Genomic DNA, 22,563 nt, shown 5'->3' on the forward strand with positions numbered 1-22,563 from the left:
GTTTGATTTTACAAATTTATCAACTCTTTGCATCTTTGTTTCTCTCTGCTCCCCTTCCCTCTGTTTTTGTCTGCACTACGGAGGTTGGCAGAATGAGTGGAAACGTTGTGGTTAGCCAGGAGAGGAAGAGAGAGAGTGGGAGTAAGTTAATACCGTCTTTCAGAGGAAGAGACACATTGAGAGTACGGGACAGGTCGTCATTGCATTGGGCTAATTAGCTTGTTAAATTTCCATTGGGTCTTTTCGTCAGCCAAAAGATGTTTAGGGATAAACCCAGGCACTCTAGATGCGTAAAGTTATATCTTTTGAAGTTCAGTAGGGGCATGTGACCCAGCAGGGCAAAGACCACTGTTGCTTGGGTCAAAGGTCATGTGACAGGAAGTGAATGCAGGGCAAGCTCGCTGCAGTCATTTAATAGTACAGATTTCACTATTAAGATGCTCAGAAGAACTGCAGTAAAATTGTACGATAATCTCTAAACTGATAATCCCTCTAGCAAACTGTTGGTCATATTTAAGGGTTAGGGATTGGAACAAACCCCTAACCCTTAACCTGTTAACCTTCACCCCCATTTGTGGCCTCGCAGGTGAAAATAACCTACCTAAATTAAAATGGTAACAGTTTGTGACAAAGTGTGCTTACACAAACAAATTAGGTATCTTTGGAAAGAAGAGACTCTGGGCTTTACTATCTATCATCCAGAGTTGATAATGCTCAAAAAGATAAAAAGTTATAGGCACTGACGTGCCTTGAAAAATATTTTTCCACACTGAATGTTTTTTTTTATTTCATATACAAATACATGAAATAAGTCCTGGAGCAATCCAGAAAAGTAATGGATCGAAAGCCATGTGTTTCATGAGTTCATATTTCAAATTTGAAGAAGATACCATGAAAAATGAGATTCCTGCAATATTTTTTCAGAAACTATTTATAGTCCCCCCACCCCCCTGTTTGAGGAAAAATAACCACCAAATGGATTGCAGAATTATACAAGCTATTTTAGTCATTATACATGTTCCTGCATAGTTTTTCAATTATAAAATAATAGACAGATTTATTTGAGCACTAAAAAATACAAAAATAATTATTTGAGTAATAAAAAAGGAAAAAAAATAGAAGAAAAATGCTTTGTATATAGTATGTATACTGAAGTATTCTTCGTTATTCGTTATTACAATGATAAATATCACTGCCAGACGTGAAGTGATATTGCCAGACATGGTCATAGAGTCAGTAAACACACGCTGATGTGCTTCCATTCAGATGATGATCATACAGATGGGCCATATAATCAATAATAGCTGATCAATGAATCACAATGATAGCCGTCATAGAGTCGCTAATAAACACGCTGATGTCCGTCCATACAGATGATAATCATGCAGATACGGCCACATTCCCCACACAATACACACACACACATATATATAAAAAATGTAGAAGAAAAAAAAAAAACAGTTTTTTATGGATAAAGCAGATCGCTAAGTTACGCCCCGCTCAGATGACAGTGTGCGTCACTGCCGGCAGGAGGGAGCGCCAAATTCAAATAATCTATATTCCGCTTTTCTGAGACTTTTTTTTCCGTAGACGGTCTCATTATATTTGTAAAACCGTATGCTGCAACACCGTTTTGTTTTTTTTACCACCAAGACGCTGTTTTTGAGCGTAATTTATTCCATAACGGACGCGAACAATAACTCTCTGAAGAAATGAAACGTAAACAAAGGAATATTCATCCTTATTACAACGTTATTGTTTCGCTGGACTAAAAGTGCTCGCTGGGATGTTGTTCTGTGGACCCTTACCTCTCTAACTAAACTGGGATTTCAGCAGTGGACGCGTTTGTGGCTCGTTATTACAATGATAAAGGTACGTACTGCTTTTTTACTCTGCGTGTTTGGATGTGTACTGCTTACACAAATGTAGCAAATTTGTGCCACTCATTCCTTATAAGCTTTCCATCGAAAAACAGCGATCTGTCGTCGATACTTGAGGCTTAGACCCTCAGAATGATATAAAGTTTGTCAAGATTAACTTTGTCCCGTTTCATTTATTCTATTAGAAAACAATGACACATGCAAACAAAGAGTGTTCAGTGCGACGTCGCTCTGGTGAACGTTAACAGGTTAAATATTAAACTTTCGGGCAGTCAGATTTGCCAGAAAATCCTGTATGCACTGAAGTAAGATCTGAAGCCGTATCTAGGGACTAGAATATCAGAGAGACTGGACTAATTGGATAAAATGGAGAATTAAATTACTTTGACCTAGCAAGTCTCATTTTCCGGAGGGTCCCTGTTCTTCCTCCTTTTACTGCTGCAATGAATGGAGTAATAAGAAGGGATTGACTCTGGAGACTTTGGAAGCTCATGAGGAATGTCACAGTCAGTCCATGTGAAGAGGCAGTCTCTCAGTCTCTTTTACCTGACCCGCTGTGGGCATCCAGCCCTGATAAGACTTATCTTTGGTCTTCCGTGGAAAAGCACACTAGAAACAAAGAGAGCGTGACAACAGTGATTGATAGCATCTTAGAGGGAAGATAATTGCACTTGCAGTAAAAATTAAACCGATGTTTGAAGATCAGTGTTGGGTGTAACGCATTACTTGCAGTATGTAACGCAAGTACTTATAACTAATTAAATTACCTAAAAATGAACAGTAATCTCTTACATTACTGTTCATTTTTAGGTAATTTAATTGCAGTTACTTATAAAGTACTTGCGTTACATACTGTAAATAATTTCAACAGTTCTTAAATCAATATTGAATTTGAAATCTAAATTTACAGTTTAAAGATAAAATTGAATGCATAGTCTTTAATCCTCTGCGTGCCGGCGCGTTCACTTTCAGTTTTTCCTGATTCACGGAGAAACCTTAAAATACTCCGATACAGATACGAATCTAAAAAGGGCCTATTTTTATTGTGTACACTGACAATAACAACAAAACATTGTGTTTTTCTAAAATAAACAAAACAAACAGGGTGCGCTTTCTGCCGTCTCGGTCTCTGTGAGCAACTTTCTACGCATCACAAACTCAGCGAATATTTGACACAGAGACATGAGAAATATGTCTATAGAAAACTTGAAGTGTCTACTTTTAAATGAACGAATATTATCTGATTATGTAATCCGTATGAAACCGAGGTACAGTCTTTCCCGTATCTGAGCTCATTGTCACCTGCGCGCACATGCCCTCACCTAGATACAAACAAATTGATTAAAAAATAATCAAGATTCATCTCATTTTCATTGTTTTTGAAAGAGGAATAAGATAGAATTTACCTCAGAAGAACAGCGTGATCTGACGCAGCTTTATTCAGTGGAGAAGATCATTTCTGTACATTTTTCTTACATTAGTTAACGTGTTATTTTTTAGGGCTGCAACAACTAATCGATAAAATCGATTATTATCGATTATGAAAATCATCGACAACGATTCTCATTATCGATTAATCTGGTCTGCCCACAGTGCACGTCCAACGTCAGCTGGTTAGTCAAATTACGGCACTGAATAATGCATTTCTATGGACAAAATGCATCTAAAAATAGTGGAGGAAACAGAATGAGATTCTGCCGGAGAAGCACGTGATCCAAGCTGCCCAAAACATGATAATTCTTTATTTTAAGCTTTAAGTTAATGCATAAGAGTAATGGCTTGCCCTTTCAGGCGCTTTGACAGATGCGTGTGCGTCCTCAGCGCAAAAACGTTCAGTTTACGGTCATATCCTTATCTATAAATGCCACAAATTCACGCGAGCATTTCCATTTTTGCATAAAGGTCCGTCCTGACAGTCTGTGTTAAGCGGCGGGCGCGCGCACGCGCGTCAGACGGACAGAACACAGTAGAGAGGGAGACAATTAATAGGCTTTTCAGCGCAAACATATCCATTGTGCTGAATTATCTGTTGTTGAAAGTTAATTTAAGGTTTAGAATAAATTAAAATATTTTATGAGAGTAGGAACTTTAAAGGGATAACAGCGTGTAATTGTCTGTCTGAATATAAACATGAGACGCTCCATAACGGCCTTTTACAGGATAAAGAAATGACGAGGTGACTGTGATCAAAGTAGTTCCTGCAGAACATTACTCTTACCTGTTGGTTAACACGGAGTTTGTGTTTTTATTCGTCTTTATTATTATCTTTATTATTTTAATTTTTAATAGAGGTTTAAACTATATTCAATTTTTACAATGCTTAACAAATTTATGTAAGTTTTTTAACAATGTGTTTATGTAAGGTTTGTGCCACTGCTGCTCTAAAGTAACAGTATTGGTGATAACCAAAATCATTTTTCGGCTTTCTGTACTGGTTAGTACTCCAATATGTGTAAGCTCTTTAGTAACAGTAGTAGGCTATTTTTAATGCTATAATATCATTATTGCTGTTATCTATGAAAGAAAACCAGAGCACTTTTTTTTTTTTTGTATTTTTTATTTGAGTATTTTTTTTTTCGCGATACCCAATTGCAGTCAAAAAGTACATAAACAATACCAGCAAGAATGCAAGCTGTTATTAGGACATTTTTTATTATTATGTCCAATAAATGACAGTAACATTTTTAAATTTAAACAAATTTTTGACAAATTTCTAAAATATGTTTTCTCTTTATTATGATAAGTGGTCTAATAAATTAAGCACTGTATGTTTTCATAGCATTCAGTTGTCACGTTTGTTTGAAGGACATTGGGCAGAATGTGGAATAGTGTTTTTTTTGGTCAATATTTTTTTTAATCGATTAATCGAAAGAATAATCGGCCAACTAATCGATTATCAAAATAATCGTTAGTTGCAGCCCTATTATTTTTACATAAACCTGTACGGATTTTACTAGTTGGACTTTTCTTGAACATCTTGCCAAACTGAAATGTATTGTTTAACTTTTCTTAAGCTTTTTTGTTATTCAGATATTTTGTAGAGTATTTCTACTTAAAGAAGGTTACATTTTTTATAAAAATGTTTAAGTATTACAGAATAGTTTAGCCTTTTAGCTTTAAAACAACTACGTTTGACTTGAAAGAATAAAGAGTTTAATTTCCATTGTCTATGATTTAAAGTTTATAGGTATTTTAAGATGTTAGCGATTTTGAATAATTAAGTTGCTTATTGAGTAACTAAATTACTTTTCAGACAGAGTAATTCAAGTAATTTAAATACAATATTGATGATGTAACTGTAATTACTTTTTGAAAGTAACTTACCCAACACTGATTAAGATATTGTCAGAGTTAAAAGGTGTTATATTCTACACTTTCATAGCACTTTTCCCTTGACGTTCCCCTTAGATTGTTTGTTAGTCACGGTTTGTTCAACTGAAGACATAATTTTGATTTGCACATCTACTTTTTGAACTCTTAGGTAAGTCAGTGGTTGGCAAATCTGTACCTTGGGGCCCCAAAAACAGTACACATTTAGGATTCCTCTTTAATAAAAGCTTTTGACTCAAGCCATCAGCTTATTAGTGGAGGTTTCAAAACTGAAAATTGACTCCTCACATTAAGGAGATACCCAAAAATGTGGACTGCTGGGAGGTCTCTAGGACCAGGAGGTTGGGGGGCACAGGGGTAAGCTCTCGGAGACTCAACAAGGGATTTGCTCCCAAACGTGGTAAATCAAGGGTAGCAAGTCTTGTTCCTGGAGGGCTACTATCCTGCAGACTGCAGACAGTGTAATGTGACAAACTTAATTTTTTTCCTGTTTAATGTTTCTGTGTCATGTTAATCCAACAACAAAACAAATGGAGAAAAATCACTTTTGTAGCTTTAACACAGATTTATTAGATTTAATTTATACAGTGAAGTATTATTTTACATTTGATTATTCAATTTCTGTACCTGAATCCTGTTAGACCTGAAAAATATAAAGCACTGTTTTTTTCATTTATCTTTGTTGCGTTATATTTATCTATGCTTGTAATTTATTTTATATTTATCTATGCTTGTAATTAATTTATTTATTAAGTCATGGTGATTTTTGTTTTTTCATATATATATATATATATATATATATATATATATATATATATATATATATATATATATATATATATATATATATCGCATAAAAACTAAATATTGCAATGTGGGTTTTTTCCAATATCTTGCAGCCCTACTTGACACCTGGTGGTTAAGCAGGTTTAAAGTTGTGATATCCGATTAGCTTAATCCACAAGAAGCACCTCGTATAGGCCTAACCTATCTATGACAGATGTGATGACGAACCCTTGCTAGCCTTTACGTTTATTTCCACAAACCTCTGGTTGTTCCTTCTTGACCTGTTATCTAGGTCTTTGCTTTTTATTTCCCTAGTTGTATGAATACCCACCTGGGCTTTACAAGTAGGGTCAAGGCTTCGCTGCCTCAACAAGTCCTTGACAGCTCTCAGCCTCTTGCTTTGTGATTTTTAGAGATTGTTGGCGAGTTGTAACTGTTGTTATCAGCTCCTTGTTTATATAGAGGCAACATCTGCCTGCAAGCTACAAGCTATTCACTTCTGTTTAGATTGTGGTTCAGATGCCAGCTTTGTGGTTGCTCAGTCAATCTGAACATGTCCACATTGAGTTTATCAGCTCCATTTGTATACAAATTAGAGAACCCTGGAAACAATCTCTTTTGACTACTGTACCTGTAGGACTTCTTTATATAAGTGACCTCTGTCATGATTGGTTAACCTCAACATACCAGCGTTGGTCACAATCCTTACGTACTTTTAATGCTTGATCATTTTCATATCTTTAGCTAAAAGATACAAAATCCCAAGCTGAAGCTTGTGCTGAGTGGATTCTTCACTCTATTATTGGCGATCGATAAAGTTCATCTGGAGATCATTCACTCTCTTACACGCAGATGGTCCTTCCTCTTCTGATCAATGACCACCAACAGATAAATGAGCTGTAATTGAACACTGACCTGTTTTTTCCGATCTTTTGTATTAAAGGGATAATTCACAACTTTATTCAACAATTTGTGTCCTTTGCGTCACACTGGTGCCATTTTGGAGAGTATCACACACATACGTTGTTTACGTTCAGATTAAAGCGTAAACAACATAAACCGCATATCCGCGCACATATGTTATTTACCTATGTGATACTCTCCACCAGGGTGACGCAAAGGAGATGAACTGTTGAATAAAGTCGTTATTTTTGTTTTCTTTGTGCACAAAGTATTTTCATAGCTTTGTAAAATTACGGTTGAACCACTGATGTTACATGGACCATTTTAACGATGGTCCTTACTACGTTTCTGAGCCTTGGTGTCTATGGGAGGGTCAGAGAGCTCTCGAAATGCATCAAAAATATCTTCATTTGTGTTCCGAAGATGAACGAAGGTCTTACAGGTTTGGGACGACATGAGGGTGAGTAATTAATTACAGAATTTTCATTTTTGGGGGAACTATCCCTTTTATATCTAAAGCCTTGACTACTTGCTGCATTACACAACTGCTAAGGAACACATGCTTTCATTTATCTTTTATCTCAATGCTTGGTATAACACTCACACTTGCTTTGCATGTGGTCTTATGATACTTACATCACTTGTTTCCAACTGAACCCACAGTAAACCCAAAATGGTTTCTATTGTCAATGGCAAATCAATACTGCAAGAGAGGAAATGGCATCAGAGTAAAGCACCTGCCTTTAGTTCCGCTTTCTTTTCCCTTTGAATTCAACTGATGTTAGTCAGTGTTTCATGTATAAAAAATTAGGTTGCTAGGTTCTCACCCTCCCACTGACCTTCAGAATTAAATGTACTACATTGTGCAACAGTATCTTGATTTTTGTATGAAATTACTTCTGTTATGATAAAAGTTCATTGTGTTTTTACAAGACCTTTGTAGGATAAACTATAGACGCACCTTCTCGAATGTATGCATGAATCCGTTTCTTTGTGGTTACGTATGCTAATGAGCTTGAATGGAAATTCTAGTCCGGGGATCCTCACGGTTAAATCCCAGGCTGGGATTCCCAGCTATGTTGAATTACTTTATAGCAGTTCCCTGGAAGACGGCAGTGCCTCCGGGGTTGTGTGTACTGCAAGAATATCCCCTGATCCCAGCTTGCTTTCAGTTCCCATGTTTAAGAGGTCAAAGGACTATTTATGACTCCCTTGAGTCCAGATCTCTTGGGAGGAGCGGGTCCACATGGCCATCCAGCTCAGACAGGTTCTGACCCAGAAGCTCATTAGCTCTGTGGCTCAGGTCTTTATAAATCTGTGTCTCTAGGCACAAAGAGGCTAAAAGAGGCTTGACGTTCGTGAATGGCTCATTGATGTGGCCTCTGCGGCCCCATTGTGTTTGGAAGACTATACTGTATGTACTTTGGCTCCGTGCTTGTTCGGAAGTGGCCCTGTGTTTGTGGCTCATTGTGGCCGAGCATGAAACAGTGGCTGAATATCAGTTTGCATACTCACGCTCTGCACTGAAAGTATGTGCTGGTGATGGGGAAAGTACATCATTTCAAGAGGGAAAAATCGCCACATCCTGAAGTCACATCTTAATACCACAGACTCCTTTGTTCGCGTACTGTTAGAATTCGCACATCTAACATTAGCATATAGTTAAATATAATTACATTGTATTTTTTATTTCTTCTAAGTTAACACTTTTTTTTGTTTGTTTATTTTTACTAATAATAGTTGCAGTCATTATTAGTCAGAAATAAAATTAGTATTAATATTATATAACATATTATATATATATATATATATATATATATATATATATATATATATATATATATATATATATATATATATATATATATATATATATATATATATATATATATATATATCTTCATATTTAGTTGCAAATCGTTTGCTTTCAATAACTGCATCAAGCCTGTGACCCATTGACATTATCAAACTGTTGCATTCTTCTTTTGTGATGCTTTTCCAGGCTTTCAAAGCAGCCTCTTTCAGTTTTGGGGGTTACTCCCTTCAGTCTCTTCTTTAGCAGGTAACATGCATACTCTACAGGGTTTAAGTGTGGAGATTGACTTGGTCCGTCTAAAACCTTCCACTTCTTGCCCCTGATGAACTCCTTTGTTGTTTTAGCACTATGTTTTGGGTCATTATCTTGCTGCATGATGAAGGATCTCCCAATCAGTTTGGCTGCATCTTTCTGTAAATTGTCAGACAATATATTTCTGTAGACTTCTGAGTTAATTTTGCTGCTGCCATCATGCGTTACATCATTAATGAAGATTAATGAGCCTGTCCCAGAAGAAGTGATGAAAGCCCAAGCCATTACATTACTTGTGTAATGTGTACTATAATGTACACCTGTGTACACTGTGTTTCAGATGAGCTTATATGTTTGGGATCATGAGCAGATCCTTTCTTTCTCCAAACTTTAGCCTTTCCATCACTTTGGTCCATAAAATCAGTCCATAAAACCTTGTCTCAGCATTTTTGAGGCTTGTCTCCTATTCTTCTTGCTAATGAGTGGTTTGCATCTTCTGGTGTAGCCTCTGTACTTTTGTTCATGAAGTCTTCTGCGAACAGTAGATTGTGATACCTTCACTCCTGCCCTCTGGAGGTTGTTGCTGATGTCACTAACAGTTGTTTTAGGGTCTTTCTTTACAGTTGTCACAATGTTCCTGTCATCAACTGCAGATGTTTTCCTTGATCTACCCGTTTGAGGTGTGTTATTAGTACACAAGTGGTTTCTTTCTTCCTCAGGAGATTCCAGATGGTTGTACTTGCTATTGCCAGTGTTTGTGCAATGGTTTGATTTTTTTCATCTTCTCTCAGCTTCACAATTGATGGTTTTTCACCCATAGACACCTCTCTGGTTTTCTAACTAACTATAAATGCAGTCTGCACGGATCTGAAACTGAGCGCAGACATTCAGTGCTATTTATTGTTTGAATAATCAGTTAATAGGACACACCAGGGCAACAAAACACACCTGTCAGTCACATGTTCCAATACTTTTGGTAACATGAACAATGGGTGTGTTCAAACAAAAGGTGCTATTTGCTAAGTTGTGTATCAGATCCAGATGAAAATACCTGTAAATAAAAGCTGAAATGTTAATCTCCCATCTCATATTCATCTTTTGATGTCAAACCCAAATGTTTACAGTCTACAGCAAAAATAAAGGAATTGGCCTCACTGTTCCAATACTTTTGGAGGGCACTGTATGTATATGTATTGTATTTTATTTTAATGATATTAAGTTATATTAATAATAAATAATATATAATAAGCTTAAAAATATATATATTTTATTTATTATTAATATAACTCTTAATATCATTAAAATAATAATAATAAAATCAATTTTTATTATTTATGACCCCACAACAACTAGCCATACAGTAACAAAAGAATACCTGAACAGGTACACAAGCACTCACCCGTCCATTCATGCATTTTCAAGTTACACTTACATATATTAAATACTACTAAAAAAAAAGATAACAAACTAGATTATACTCTACATAAATGAAAATTAAAGAAAGAAAGAGATGATAAATTTACTTGTTTTTCTAAAACATAGATAAACTGGTCACAGACAGTCTTTACAATGCCAAGTAAAAGTCAGTACAATGTCAAATAAAGTCTACATTTCCATTTACATGATATTCAAGATTTGTTTTATTCGTCACATACCATGTATGTTTCCCAAAGCTGATCAAAGTCTTTCCGCTTGCCCTTTGCAATATAAGTTAGTCTCTCCAGTCAGATAGTTTAATATCCTTAATATCATTATTACTATTAATAATAATAAACAATGATTGTTTTTCTTTTAGTACCATTTATTATAATAATAAAGTAATTGTTGTTTTACATTTTATGCTATGGTTGTTGTTGATGTTAGTATTACTAGTATTAATTTTGTTAATAAATATAAAGTGTGATAAATATATAATTATAATATAAATAATAAATAAATTAAAATGTTAAATTCTTAGTTAATAATAATGGTGACAAAAAACAATAGTGATAAAAACAATAGTAATATTGTAAAATGAAAGAGAATTATATTATTATTAGTAGTAGTAGTAGTAGTAGTGATTTAATATGTAAACAAATATTTTATTATTATTAATTTAGCATTGTTTTATCTGTATATTTATATTAGAATTATTTATATATATTTATTATTAATATAATTGTTAGTAGTAATAACAACAATAGAACAGAAACATTTAATATATTTAAAATGTTATACTTCCTCTTCTCCTCAATTATAATAATAATAATAACGCTGTTATCAACGTTGACATTTGCTTATTTGTAAATGTTAATATTTAAAATAAATTCACTTGGCTTGCAGCATGTGACTAGCATTTAAAGTGCACAATAACGGTTATCACAATTATGTGACCATCAGATAAGTGCATAGAGTATCGCACGGTTGTGCTACTGCGTGTGTGAGAGAAACAGCGGAGCTGATCTTTATGAGGGTTTGTTAGGCTGCGCTCTCACAACTCGACCGAGAGTACGGCTCTGTTTATTCTCAGACGCGTCTCTCATGTCTCACAGAAGCTATTCGAGGAACTCTCCGGAGCCTTTGAGAAAGTGTTCCCGCAGGCTATACAATGTAGCTAGTTTATGTACAAGTATGCACAAGCGTTTCCCTGCAGCAGTGTTAGCGTTGACACTTAGCCTGTGTGTGTTTTAGGAGATTAAATATGAGCGTAACATGGTTATCTTGTGAGCCGTATGTTTGAACAGGCTGATACTGGCCTGCTGTAATCGCTTTCTGTTTGTTTTTGCCTCTATTGGTACAACAGAGCCTCTCCACCGGACACTTGAAAGTGTGTGTGTGTGTGTGTTGGTGCAACAGAAGCTCATCCTCTTGCTTAGTATTGTTTAATGTAAACATCAGTGCTGAAACAAACCTGCTCAGGTGCTTTCAAGCGCTTGTTGTATATCTGTGTAGTATCAGTGCTGGATCAGACCTTGTTTGCCCTCACAGGGAAAGCAGATTTGTGGAAACCAGATTATCCAATAACAGTTAATTTTACAGTTATAAATCATTAATCGTGTAGCTTAAAGCTGCATGCTTTATGCCGAACAATTGCAATGCACTAGTTACATATTTGAATGAGATCATGTTAAAGAATTTTTGAACCTGAATGTTCAAACTATGCAAGTCAATGGGAGATTTCTTATTCATCCTGATGGTTGTTACTTAAGATTTTAATTTCATTTTTAAAGAAATTCTATTTTTATTTAGCAAGTATACAGTAGTCAACATTTGAAGTGGATCAAAAAAGTTCATCAAAGTTGTCCTAAGACAACAACGCATTTTGGTTTTAGGACAACTTTGATAAAAGGTTTTGATCCACTTCAAATGTTGACTAGTGTACATTACTGTGGAAGCCCGTTTCCACCACTGAATTAAAAAAATAAAATAAAGATAACTGCGACTTTTTATCCCACAATTTTTGTTTTTTCTTTTTTCGCACAATTGCGAGCAATTCTGACTTTTTTTCTCAGAATTGTGGGACATAAACTCGCGATTGCGAGTTATAAAGTCAGAATTGCAAGATAAAAACTCACAATTCTGAGAACGTCAATTTTTCTCCTCAGAACTGAACTTTATAACTCGGAATCGCGAGTTTAAATCTCACAATTCAGAGAAAAAAAGTCAGAATTGTGAGAAGCCGCAATTACCTTTTTTACTTTTTATTCAGTGGTGGAAACGGTAAGTGTCCATACATTACACTTATCAAAACTAAAAACATCTATACTATTTTAAAATATTTCTAATGCTTTTTTTTTTTTTAAACCAAAACATTCTATTCCTCAAAGAAAAGTTTTGACGTTTCCACAAAAATATTAAGCAGTACAATTGTTGAATCAATGTTGATAAGAAATTTGTAACTCCGCAAATTAGAATGATTTCTGAAGGATCATGTGACACTGAAAACTGGAGTAATGATGCTGAAAATTCAGCTTTGCATCACAGGAGTATATTACAGTTTAAAATGTTTTAAATGGTAATAATATTTCACAATATTACTGTTTTAAAGTATTTTTAATCAAAGAAATGTAGCCTTGATTTTCAAAAACATTAAAAATCTTCCTGTTCACAAACCTTTGAACAATAATGTAAAAAAATTAATAAATAAAAAATATAAAACCGTTCACAGAAGCGCTGCAGGTGCGTGTGATCTGTTGAATCCATCTTACACTATCCTCGGATAAACTCTTCCTCTAATGCACTGCCATTGCCACTTACCTTTGACGAGTTCACAGCTGAGCGCGGGCGGGCATTTCACTCGCTGGATGCTTCAGCGTCACATTTGCATAGTCCGTACTACTTGAATTCATGATTGGTTGACAGAAAATGTCAAATATTAAATGGAACGATAAAATAACATTATTAACCGGTTAATGGCCACTTCAAATTTTCGATTCTGTTCTGAACTATACAATTTGATTTAGTTTCTGGTTCTGTTCCTGTCAAAATTTCATTCGTTTCCGGTTTTCGTTTTCATTCCTTGAACCGGTTGAAAGCCCTGATCAGAAATGGCAAAAATGCTACTTTTTTTGCCACAGCTATAGTTTTTATCAGTAAAAAAAAACAATTGTTCAATGTATGTTATATGTATATCTGTAAAAAAATAGCTGTAGTTTGTAGAAAAGCTTTCTGAGGACTGCTTGGAAATATGTGGATAAAAGACATCAATGATTTCAATACCTTGTGTCTTTTTGTTTGTAGGTTTAAAGACGTATCTGATCTCAGGACGGAAGATGGGCTCTCAGTGTGGCTGTTCCCAGCTCAGTTTGAGTCTGTCCTCAAACACGCACACTCCAGATCTCTCACACTGCGCCGTCGCTGAACCATTCTCACACGGCAAGGTACGGCCCTTGACACACACGCACGCACACGCGTACACAAGTTTTAAATGAAAAATAACAATTCTGTCAGTTATTTACTCACCCTTTTCAGTGCATTTTTCATCTTTCTCTCCACAGCCTGTGCGCACATCCTGTAGCATCTCTGTAGATGTCATTGACAATCCGAATGCAGATGAAACAACTCGAAATGGCTGCCAGGATGAACACAGAGCCAACAGCAGCAAGGTACAAACTAACAATGATGAACACCAACTAACAAAGCCTCAGTAATTGCACAATAGAAGCACACACCTTAACACAAGAACCCAGTGTACTCGATTTCAGCAGAGACTGAAATGCTGTCATTAGCTGAAGTGTAGTACTCCCACTAATTACACCAACATTTCATAATATATTTATACAAACAGCCACTAAAGTTTTTCATGTACCTTTAGTCCTAAATAAACATTAGGAGATGGCAGACTTGATGTGACTTTGCCAAAACGCTGTTCAATTAAAGTTCAATTAGTCAACTCACCGGACAAATGGTTCTTTTTGGTGAATTAAAAACAGCCTACAGCACAACCAATGTAGTCCAGTTCATGAACAAGTGAATCTTTTGAATCATTTTTTTTTTTTTTTTTTGTGAATGGAAAATATACAATGTTGGTAGTGCAGTCCAATTTTCAAAAGAATAACTCCATTGAGCCAGTTCATTTAGTGATCTAAATTAGACCTGAATCCTGTATGAATGAGTCTTTTGAACAGGTTCTTTTTAGTGAATCGAAAACAGACAGTTGCAGGTAGTTTAGTCCGATTACTGAACAAATTAATCTTTTGAATCTGTTCTTTTATAGTGAATCAAAAACATGCAGTGTGAACAGTGTAGTCAGATTCGCAAACAAATGATTCTTTTGTGCCAGCTTTTTTTAGTGATCTGCATTAGAACTGATTCCTCGATGAATGAGTCTTTTGAACAGGTTCTTTTTAGTGAATCGAACAAACAGTGCAGTCAGTTATTTTTGATAAATAGATAGAAGCTAATGCACGACCAGGGTAGTCCAATTCCTAAACAATTCCCTTCTTTTGAACTGGTTTAGTGAATCAAAATCACACAGTGTGGTCTGTGTAGTCTAAGAATGACTCTTTTGAACCAATTCTTTTTGGTGATCTGCATAAAAATTTATTTCTGGACCTTAGACTGTAAAAAAAGATGGACGACGCATCTCCACTTCCTTCCACTATAGAAAAGTGAAGCGAATACATCTCAGTATGGCCGTTAAACTACCGTTATACATTAAGTAAATGATGTCATTTGGAGCCCGAGTCTGCGCAGTAGAGGTTTGTTTGGAGCCCGAGCCTGCGCAGTAGAGGTTTGTTTGGAGCCAGAGCCTGCGCAGTAGAGGTTTGTTTGGAGCCAGAGCCTGCGCAGTAGAGGTTTGTTTGGAGCCAGAGTCTGCGCAGTAGAGGTTTGTTTGGAGCCCGAGCCTGCGCAGTAGAGGTTTGTTTGGAGCCAGAGCCTGCGCAGTAGAGGTTTGTTTGGAGCCAGAGGCTGCGCAGTAGAGGTTTGTTTGGAGCCCGAGCCTGCGCAGTAGAGGTTTGTTTGGAGCCCGAGCCTGCGCAGTAGAGGTTTGTTTGGAGCCCGAGCCTGCGCAGTAGAGGTTTGTTTGGAGCCCGAGCCTGCGCAGTAGAGGTTTATTTGGAGCCAGAGCCTGCGCAGTAGAGGTTTGTTTGGAGCCAGAGCCTGCGCAGTAGAGGTTTATTTGGAGCCAGAGCCTGCGCAGTAGAGGTTTGTTTGGAGCCAGAGCCTGCGCAGTAGAGGTTTGTTTGGAGCCCGAGCCTGCGCAGTAGAGGTTTGTTTGGAGCCAGAGCCTGCGCAGTAGAGGTTTGTTTGGAGCCCGAGCCTGCGCAGTAGAGGTTTGTTTGGAGCCAGAGCCTGCGCAGTAGAGGTTTGTTTGGAGCCAGAGCCTGCGCAGTAGAGGTTTGTTTGGAGCCAGAGCCTGCGCAGTAGAGGTTTGTTTGGAGCCCGAGCCTGCGCAGTAGAGGTTTGTTTGGAGCCAGAGCCTGCGCAGTAGAGGTTTGTTTGGAGCCAGAGCCTGCGCAGTAGAGGTTTGTTTGGAGCCAGAGCCTGCGCAGTAGAGGTTTGTTTGGAGCCAGAGCCTGCGCAGTAGAGGTTTGTTTGGAGCCAGAGCCTGCGCAGTAGAGGTTTGTTTGGAGCCAGAGCCTGCGCAGTAGAGGTTTGTTTGGAGCCAGAGCCTGCGCAGTAGAGGTTTGTTTGGAGCCAGAGCCTGCGCAGTAGAGGTTTGTTTGGAGCCCGAGCCTGCGCAGTAGAGGTTTGTTTGGAGCCAGAGCCTGCGCAGTAGAGGTTTGTTTGGAGCCCGAGCCTGCGCAGTAGAGGTTCGTTTGGAGCCCGAGCCTGCGCAGTAGAGGTTCGTTTGGAGCCCGAGCCTGCGCAGTAGAGGTTCGTTTGAAGCCCGAGCCTGCGCAGTAGAGGTTCGTTTGGAGCCCGAGCCTGCGCAGTAGAGGTTCGTTTGGAGCCTGAGTCTGCGCAGTAGAGGTTCGTTTGGAGCCCGAGCCTGCGCAGTAGAGGTTCGTTTGGAGCCCAAGTCTGCGCAGTAGAGGTTCGTTTGGAGCCGAGCCTGCGCAGTAGAGGTTCGTTTGGAGCCCGAGCCTGCGCAGTAGAGGTTCGTTTGGAGCCCGAGTCTGCGCAGTAGAGGTTCGTTTGGAGCCCGAGTCTGCGCAGTAGAGGTTCGTTTGGAGCCAGAGTCTGCGCAGTAGAGGTTTGTTTGGAGCCAGAGTCAGCGCAGTAGAGTCGTGAGGTGGAGCCGTGATATCAAACTCCCTCAGACCCAATCAACCATAACGACATGCCCCATTTTTATAGCATCAAATTACTAGCTAAAATCAAACTTATCACAAAAACGAACAATTGATACACCCGTTCTAGACGAATGGCTGTTTGGAACTGGTTCTTTCAAACCAGAAATCAAAATCCTAAACCTACATTACAACAATTGTTGTCCGATTCCTAAATGAAGTAGATCTGCATTAGAACCAGTTTTTTTTTTTTTTTTAAGAATGAAAAAACTACAGCACAACCAGTATTGTCCAATTTCTGAACAAATGAATCTTTTGAACTGATTCAGTGTTGTCTGAATCCCAAACAAAAGACTCTTTTGAGAGAATTCTGTTTCTTTTGCACAGTTTCCTGCAGGTCGTAGCCCTAAAACCCTGAACGGTCTGTTGAGTCCTCTGTGTGAGGAGCGGGTGCGAGTCAGCCAGTCGTCTCTGTGCGACAAACTCCAGGAGAAGGACAGGAGCTGGGTGGGAAGTCTGGCCACAGAAGGAGGCAGCGCCTGCGGCATGGACCACTCAGCCATCCTCCCGCTGCGCTCCAAAAACTCTCGGGAGAAAAGCGACGTGCACTTTGTGGAGGTGATAAGGGAGGACAGGTGAGTGAGAGAAGATTCGTTTGAATAGTAGTTTTGTAATTCAGTCATTCATTTTCACCTTGTTTTCTCCATGTTGTCTTTTAGTCTGATGAAGGATTACTTCTTCAAGCCGCCCATTAACAAGCTGAGTCTGAACTTCCTGGAAAAACCTCTGGAGTTAGCTTACCACACCAGCTACCATGAGCAGGTACACACTTCAAATGAAATAAAATAAAACGTATAGATAAAACTTTTTTTTTTTCGGATAATTGGCAAGGCAAATCTATTTGGTTTAATTCAATGTACTACAATAACACAATCTAAATCTGAAATAAAAATGGATAAAAACCAAAAAGACATATATTTAAAAACTACAAAATATGACAAACACAACAAAATTGCTAAAACATTAACTAAAAATTTTATCAGAAATTCTAAAAAGAATACTACTTCAAAATATGAATAAAAACATCTTATTTCAATATATCTCACTTTTGTTATAAAATAAATGTACATGTGTGTGTGTGTGTATATATATATATATATATATAAGAGAGAGAGAGAAAATCAGATGGGTGTCTAAATGTCAATCAAAAACTTCTTCACAAATATCAAGGAAGGAATTTTATTTCATTATTTACAGGGTATCTGCAGAATCAATTTAAGGCCATTTATGACCCTTTTTAAGAGGTGCACAAGTAAAAACAACACCGTATAAGTGGGGTTGGACAATGTCTATCTATGGTATCATATTAAGCCATAAAATGACATGATTTACAGTTCAGATACAGGTTTTCACAAAAACCTTAAAATGGCATTTCAGCCTAAACCTGTTAACCTTCGCCCCCCATTGTGGGCCTCATAGGTGAAAATAACCTACCTAAATTAAAATGGTAACAGTTTGTGACAAAGTGTGCTTACACAAACAAATTAGGTATCTTTGGAAAGAAGACACTCTCGGCTTTACTATCCATCATCCAGAGTTGATAATGTTCAAAAAGATAAAAAGTTATACACACTGACGTGCCTTGAGCAATATTTTTTCTGAAACTATTTATAGTCCCCCCACCCCCCTGTTTGAGGAAAAATAACCACCAAATGGATTGCAGAATTATACAAGCTATTTTAGTCATTATACATGTTCCTGCATAGTTTTTCAATTATAAAATAATAGACAGATTTATTTGAGCACTAAAAAATACAAAAATAATTTGAGTAATAAAAAAGGGAAAAAAAATAGAAAAAGAATGCTTTGTATATAGTATGTATACTGAAGTATTCTGATTGCCAGACATGAAGTGATATCTTAATGTTTAAGCATATAGTAGTCAAACCTGTTCATACTTTTGACAATATAGTGTGTGTGTGTGTATGTGTATGTGTGTGTATATGTATGTATGTGTGTATGTGTATATATATATATATATATATATATATATATATATATCTCAAAATATTGTGTATCTATAATATATAACTATAAAAGTATCTCAGTGACATTAAAGTCCCCCTGTAGTCAAACATTTTATCTCTTAAAACTCATCTTTGATTATCAAAATTACATATTTAAATGTTTTTTCTTGTGAAAATTTTCTCATGCCTTAAAATAGCTTGAATGTTACTTTAAACCCTTGCCTCATTTACTATACACGGATTTATGAATATTCAAATTAGCCCCGCCTCCACTAAGTCACACCAGCCAGAGCCGCCTGATCCACTGAACTGTAGTAAACACGAAACAATGGCATACACAGATAATGACTGACAAATCTATCGAAGGCAGCCGTTTGTGATTCCAATGCGTGCCCCCGAACATATGCGTGTGGCGTGCAGAAGCCGATGCGGGAGAGCTGGGTCTGACTCCAAGCTACTTTTACACTGTTACCACGGGTTATAATGCAAGTTAGCAGTTCTAAATTCACATTAAACCACGGCTTCATGTTTTTTGCTCTAATTTATTTTTGGTTTTGTGCTGGTATTGGTATATCTTTCATGCTAGTGATATAGGAATCTATCCCTTGATGTGATTGGTTGTTGAATTTTGTGACATAGTTAACCGAGGGCTGTTTCAAACCATGTTTCTGGGTATGTTTTTTAAGCCTTTTGAATTACAGGGACATAGGCAGTGTCCTCATAAACCACCTTCATATTGTAATACCTCTGTCATACCCATGTCATTATACAAATTTGTGTCCTCATAAACCACATAAACATGCACACACACACACACACACACACACTCTCCTGTCAAAGAGAATATGTAGATCTTCACACAATCACACATGGACCTCTTCTGGTTATTCACAGAAGTGCAGCCTCATCACATCAGTGTGTAAAGTTGAGTATGATCATCTCTGCGTTTCCTCCAGGTGGTGAATCAGGTGCCGGTGCAGACGTTTGCCAGTCCAGTCTTCAGCTCGCTGCTCGATGTTGCGCTGTCTTGTGCCGTTTTTCTTGCCTTGACCATTGCCTGCTTCCTGTATCCCCTTGTTATCATGGAGACGACACTGGCAACCACACTCGGTCTGGCAATCACAGCCGCTCTGCTAGAACTGGTTTCTCTCGTTTTGTCCATTCGGTGAGCTGGATGTTGTCATTTCCTCTATACTGTTATATTTAGATTAATTGTAAGTGAACACTAGATGACGGCAAAACTAATCTTTAAAAACTGATCGTTTAAAATCAATATCAGTTTCTATGCTGTACATTATAATGTTGTGATGCCTAAATTAATTTATTATATTGTATTTATATACTGAAACAATAAACAAACGTTTTCATTACCTGAAATAAATCTAATTACTTTTGCAGTCATCTAGTACTCACTTAAAGTGACTCGTAATTAAAAAAAACATTTTGATATGTATTATTATAATTAAACTAATAATTGAAATCATATTTAAATTATTTAAATGAACAATTTTTATAGAATAATTCAACAGTGAAATGTAATCTTTAGCAAATCGCAGAATCAGTATCCTTTTTTCATACTTTACATTAAAATGTTATGATGCCCAGAGTCACTTGCAGAATTAAAAAAGGCATGAGCAAAATAGTGTCTAACTGTAATATTAGTGGTTTATCTATCAGTCATAAAATGGATATAATGTTCAGTTTATTAGTTGGGTTTTTCCTAACTTTTAATGATCTCTCCATCTTTCTGCTGCAGTATGGTGTTTTGTCTGGATGATGTACAGAATTGCACTCGGTCTCTGTTGAAGCTGGTGTCTGGCTGGCTCCCGCGTCATGTGATCGGGGCTGTGCTCGTTTCACTTCCTGTTGTGTCCATCTTCTCCCACCTGGCTTACAGTGTGCAGCTGCCCATCCAGGTGAGCAGGAGAAAAGGAAGGTGACCTCCTTAAACTGCTGCTCAAACGTTTGGGCAAATTAATACTTTATTCTGCAAGGATAAAGACATAATGTTAGAAACTTTCTATTAATTAAAGAAAATGAATATAAAATATAAAAAAAATAATAATAAGCAGCAATAATAAGCACAACTGTTTTTAACATTGATCAATCAGAATTGATTCTTGAGCATCAAATCAGCATATTAGAATGATTTCTGAAGAATCATGTGACACTAAAGACTGGAGTAATGATGCTGAAAATTCAGTTTTGCACCAGTTGTTTTTTTTTTTTTTAGTACTGAATTGGTACTTCAGACATCTCGATCTCTACAAGATATCTTCATGATGTTAGATCAAAATCTGTCTTTGAAAGCCTGGTAATTGGAGGAAGAGTTTACAGATTTTAAGATGTTACCCTAATAATAATAATATATACTCTACAGGATCAAACTGTAATATACAGAACTGTACCGAGTATCTCAGCAGCCAGTGACTGTTGATTGTTTAAATGTGTGCTCTTTCTTTCTCTGGTTCTGTAGGTGACCATGTTCCTGTGCTGTGCTCTCATTATTGCTATTATCCAGTACTGTAACTTCTGCCAGCTGAGTTTCTGGATGCGCTCTGCTCTGGCCACTGTAGCTGGTTTATCTTTACTCCTCCTGCTCTACAGCGCCACCACCAGGCCCAGGTCAGACATCCTCAGCCTGCTCAGCTAACAAAGTATCAACAAACTTTACCATTGTAAACTTAGTGTATTAATTAGAGGAAATGAAAATTTGCTGAAGATTTACTCACTCTCAAGCCATCCAAGATGTTAGATGAGTTTGTTTCTACATCATAACAGATTTGGAGAAATTTAACATTACATTATTTCCTCTGCAGTGAATGGGTGCCGTCAGAATGAGAGTCCAAACAGCTTGTAAAAACCTATAATCCACACCACTCCACTCAATCAATTAATGTCTTGTGAAGAGAAAAGCTGCGTGTTTGTAAGAAACAAATGTAATTTTAAATGAAACCATTGCTTCTGGCTAAAATGTTGCTTTCTCCAGTGAAAACGTTGTCTCATCTGACTTCAGGAGAGTACCATGTACAGATCAAGAACCGTTTACATGTGAAAATGGTCCAAAAAAGATGTAAACAAATATTGTGGTGTTTTTTTATCAGCTGTTTGGACTCTTATTCTGACGGCACCCATTCACTGCAGAAGATCTGCTGGTAAGCATCATATTGTAAATGGAGTAAATTTCTCTGAATTTCTTTGAAGAAATAAACTGTACATCTTGGATGAAAATTTATTTAATTCATTAAAATGCAAATCAATTAATAACTTTTTTGAAATGCGTTTTTCTGGATTTTTTTGTTATTCTGTCTCTCACTGTTCAAATAAACCTACCATTAAAATTATAGATTGATCATTTCTTTGTCAGTGGGCAAACGTACAAAATCAGCAGGGGATCAGATATTTTTTTTCCCCCCATTATGTGGTTGCTGTAGAGTACTCTTTATTTCTGAATATACCGTAACTGTTTTCTTTTTGCAGCGCCACTGACAGATTTCCAGTATCTGGGTGAGTTTGTTTCTTTTTCATTTATGTCACGAAAACTATTCCTAATGCAGACTCTGATTTGAGCTGACATTTGTAAGATGGTTGAGATTTTACTGTTTGTATGTGAATGTGAAAATATGATGCCCTTAATAAATCATGAAATGTGCAGGAAGTCATTTTATTGACATTATTAATATTACTTGCACTAAAACTGAAAGGGGCCCTTATTGACGGTATTAATATTACTGAAACTAAAAGGGGCATGAAATCAAAATTCACATATCTATTTTCTATTGTGCATTATTTTCATTTTTGTACAATAACTTTTTATTGTTTTCACAAATAGAACACCAAAAAAAAAAAAACTGAACACCCCCCCACAACAACATACGAGAGATATGTTTACATATAATGTTAAATCAAATAAA

At 36.8% G+C, this 22,563-nt stretch overlaps 1 protein-coding gene across 1 annotated transcript in view; it reads left to right on the top strand.

Moving 5' to 3' along the window:
- Positions 1 to 22,563, top strand: part of LOC306867538 (adenylate cyclase type 9-like) — a 44,755-nt gene that overhangs the window by 17,091 nt on the left and 5,101 nt on the right. Inside the window, exons 2-9 of the mRNA XM_079413256.1 lie at positions 13,687 to 13,826; positions 13,944 to 14,051; positions 17,010 to 17,257; positions 17,342 to 17,444; positions 19,606 to 19,814; positions 20,406 to 20,565; positions 21,126 to 21,274; positions 22,130 to 22,156. Coding sequence (XP_079269382.1) covers positions 13,687 to 13,826; positions 13,944 to 14,051; positions 17,010 to 17,257; positions 17,342 to 17,444; positions 19,606 to 19,814; positions 20,406 to 20,565; positions 21,126 to 21,274; positions 22,130 to 22,156 — 1,144 coding nt within the window. The remainder of the gene's footprint in view (positions 1 to 13,686; positions 13,827 to 13,943; positions 14,052 to 17,009; positions 17,258 to 17,341; positions 17,445 to 19,605; positions 19,815 to 20,405; positions 20,566 to 21,125; positions 21,275 to 22,129; positions 22,157 to 22,563) is intronic.

This window comes from Barbus barbus (genome assembly GCF_936440315.1).
Source record: "Barbus barbus genome assembly, chromosome: 49".
In the NCBI taxonomy this organism is placed as follows: Eukaryota; Metazoa; Chordata; class Actinopteri; order Cypriniformes; family Cyprinidae; genus Barbus; species Barbus barbus.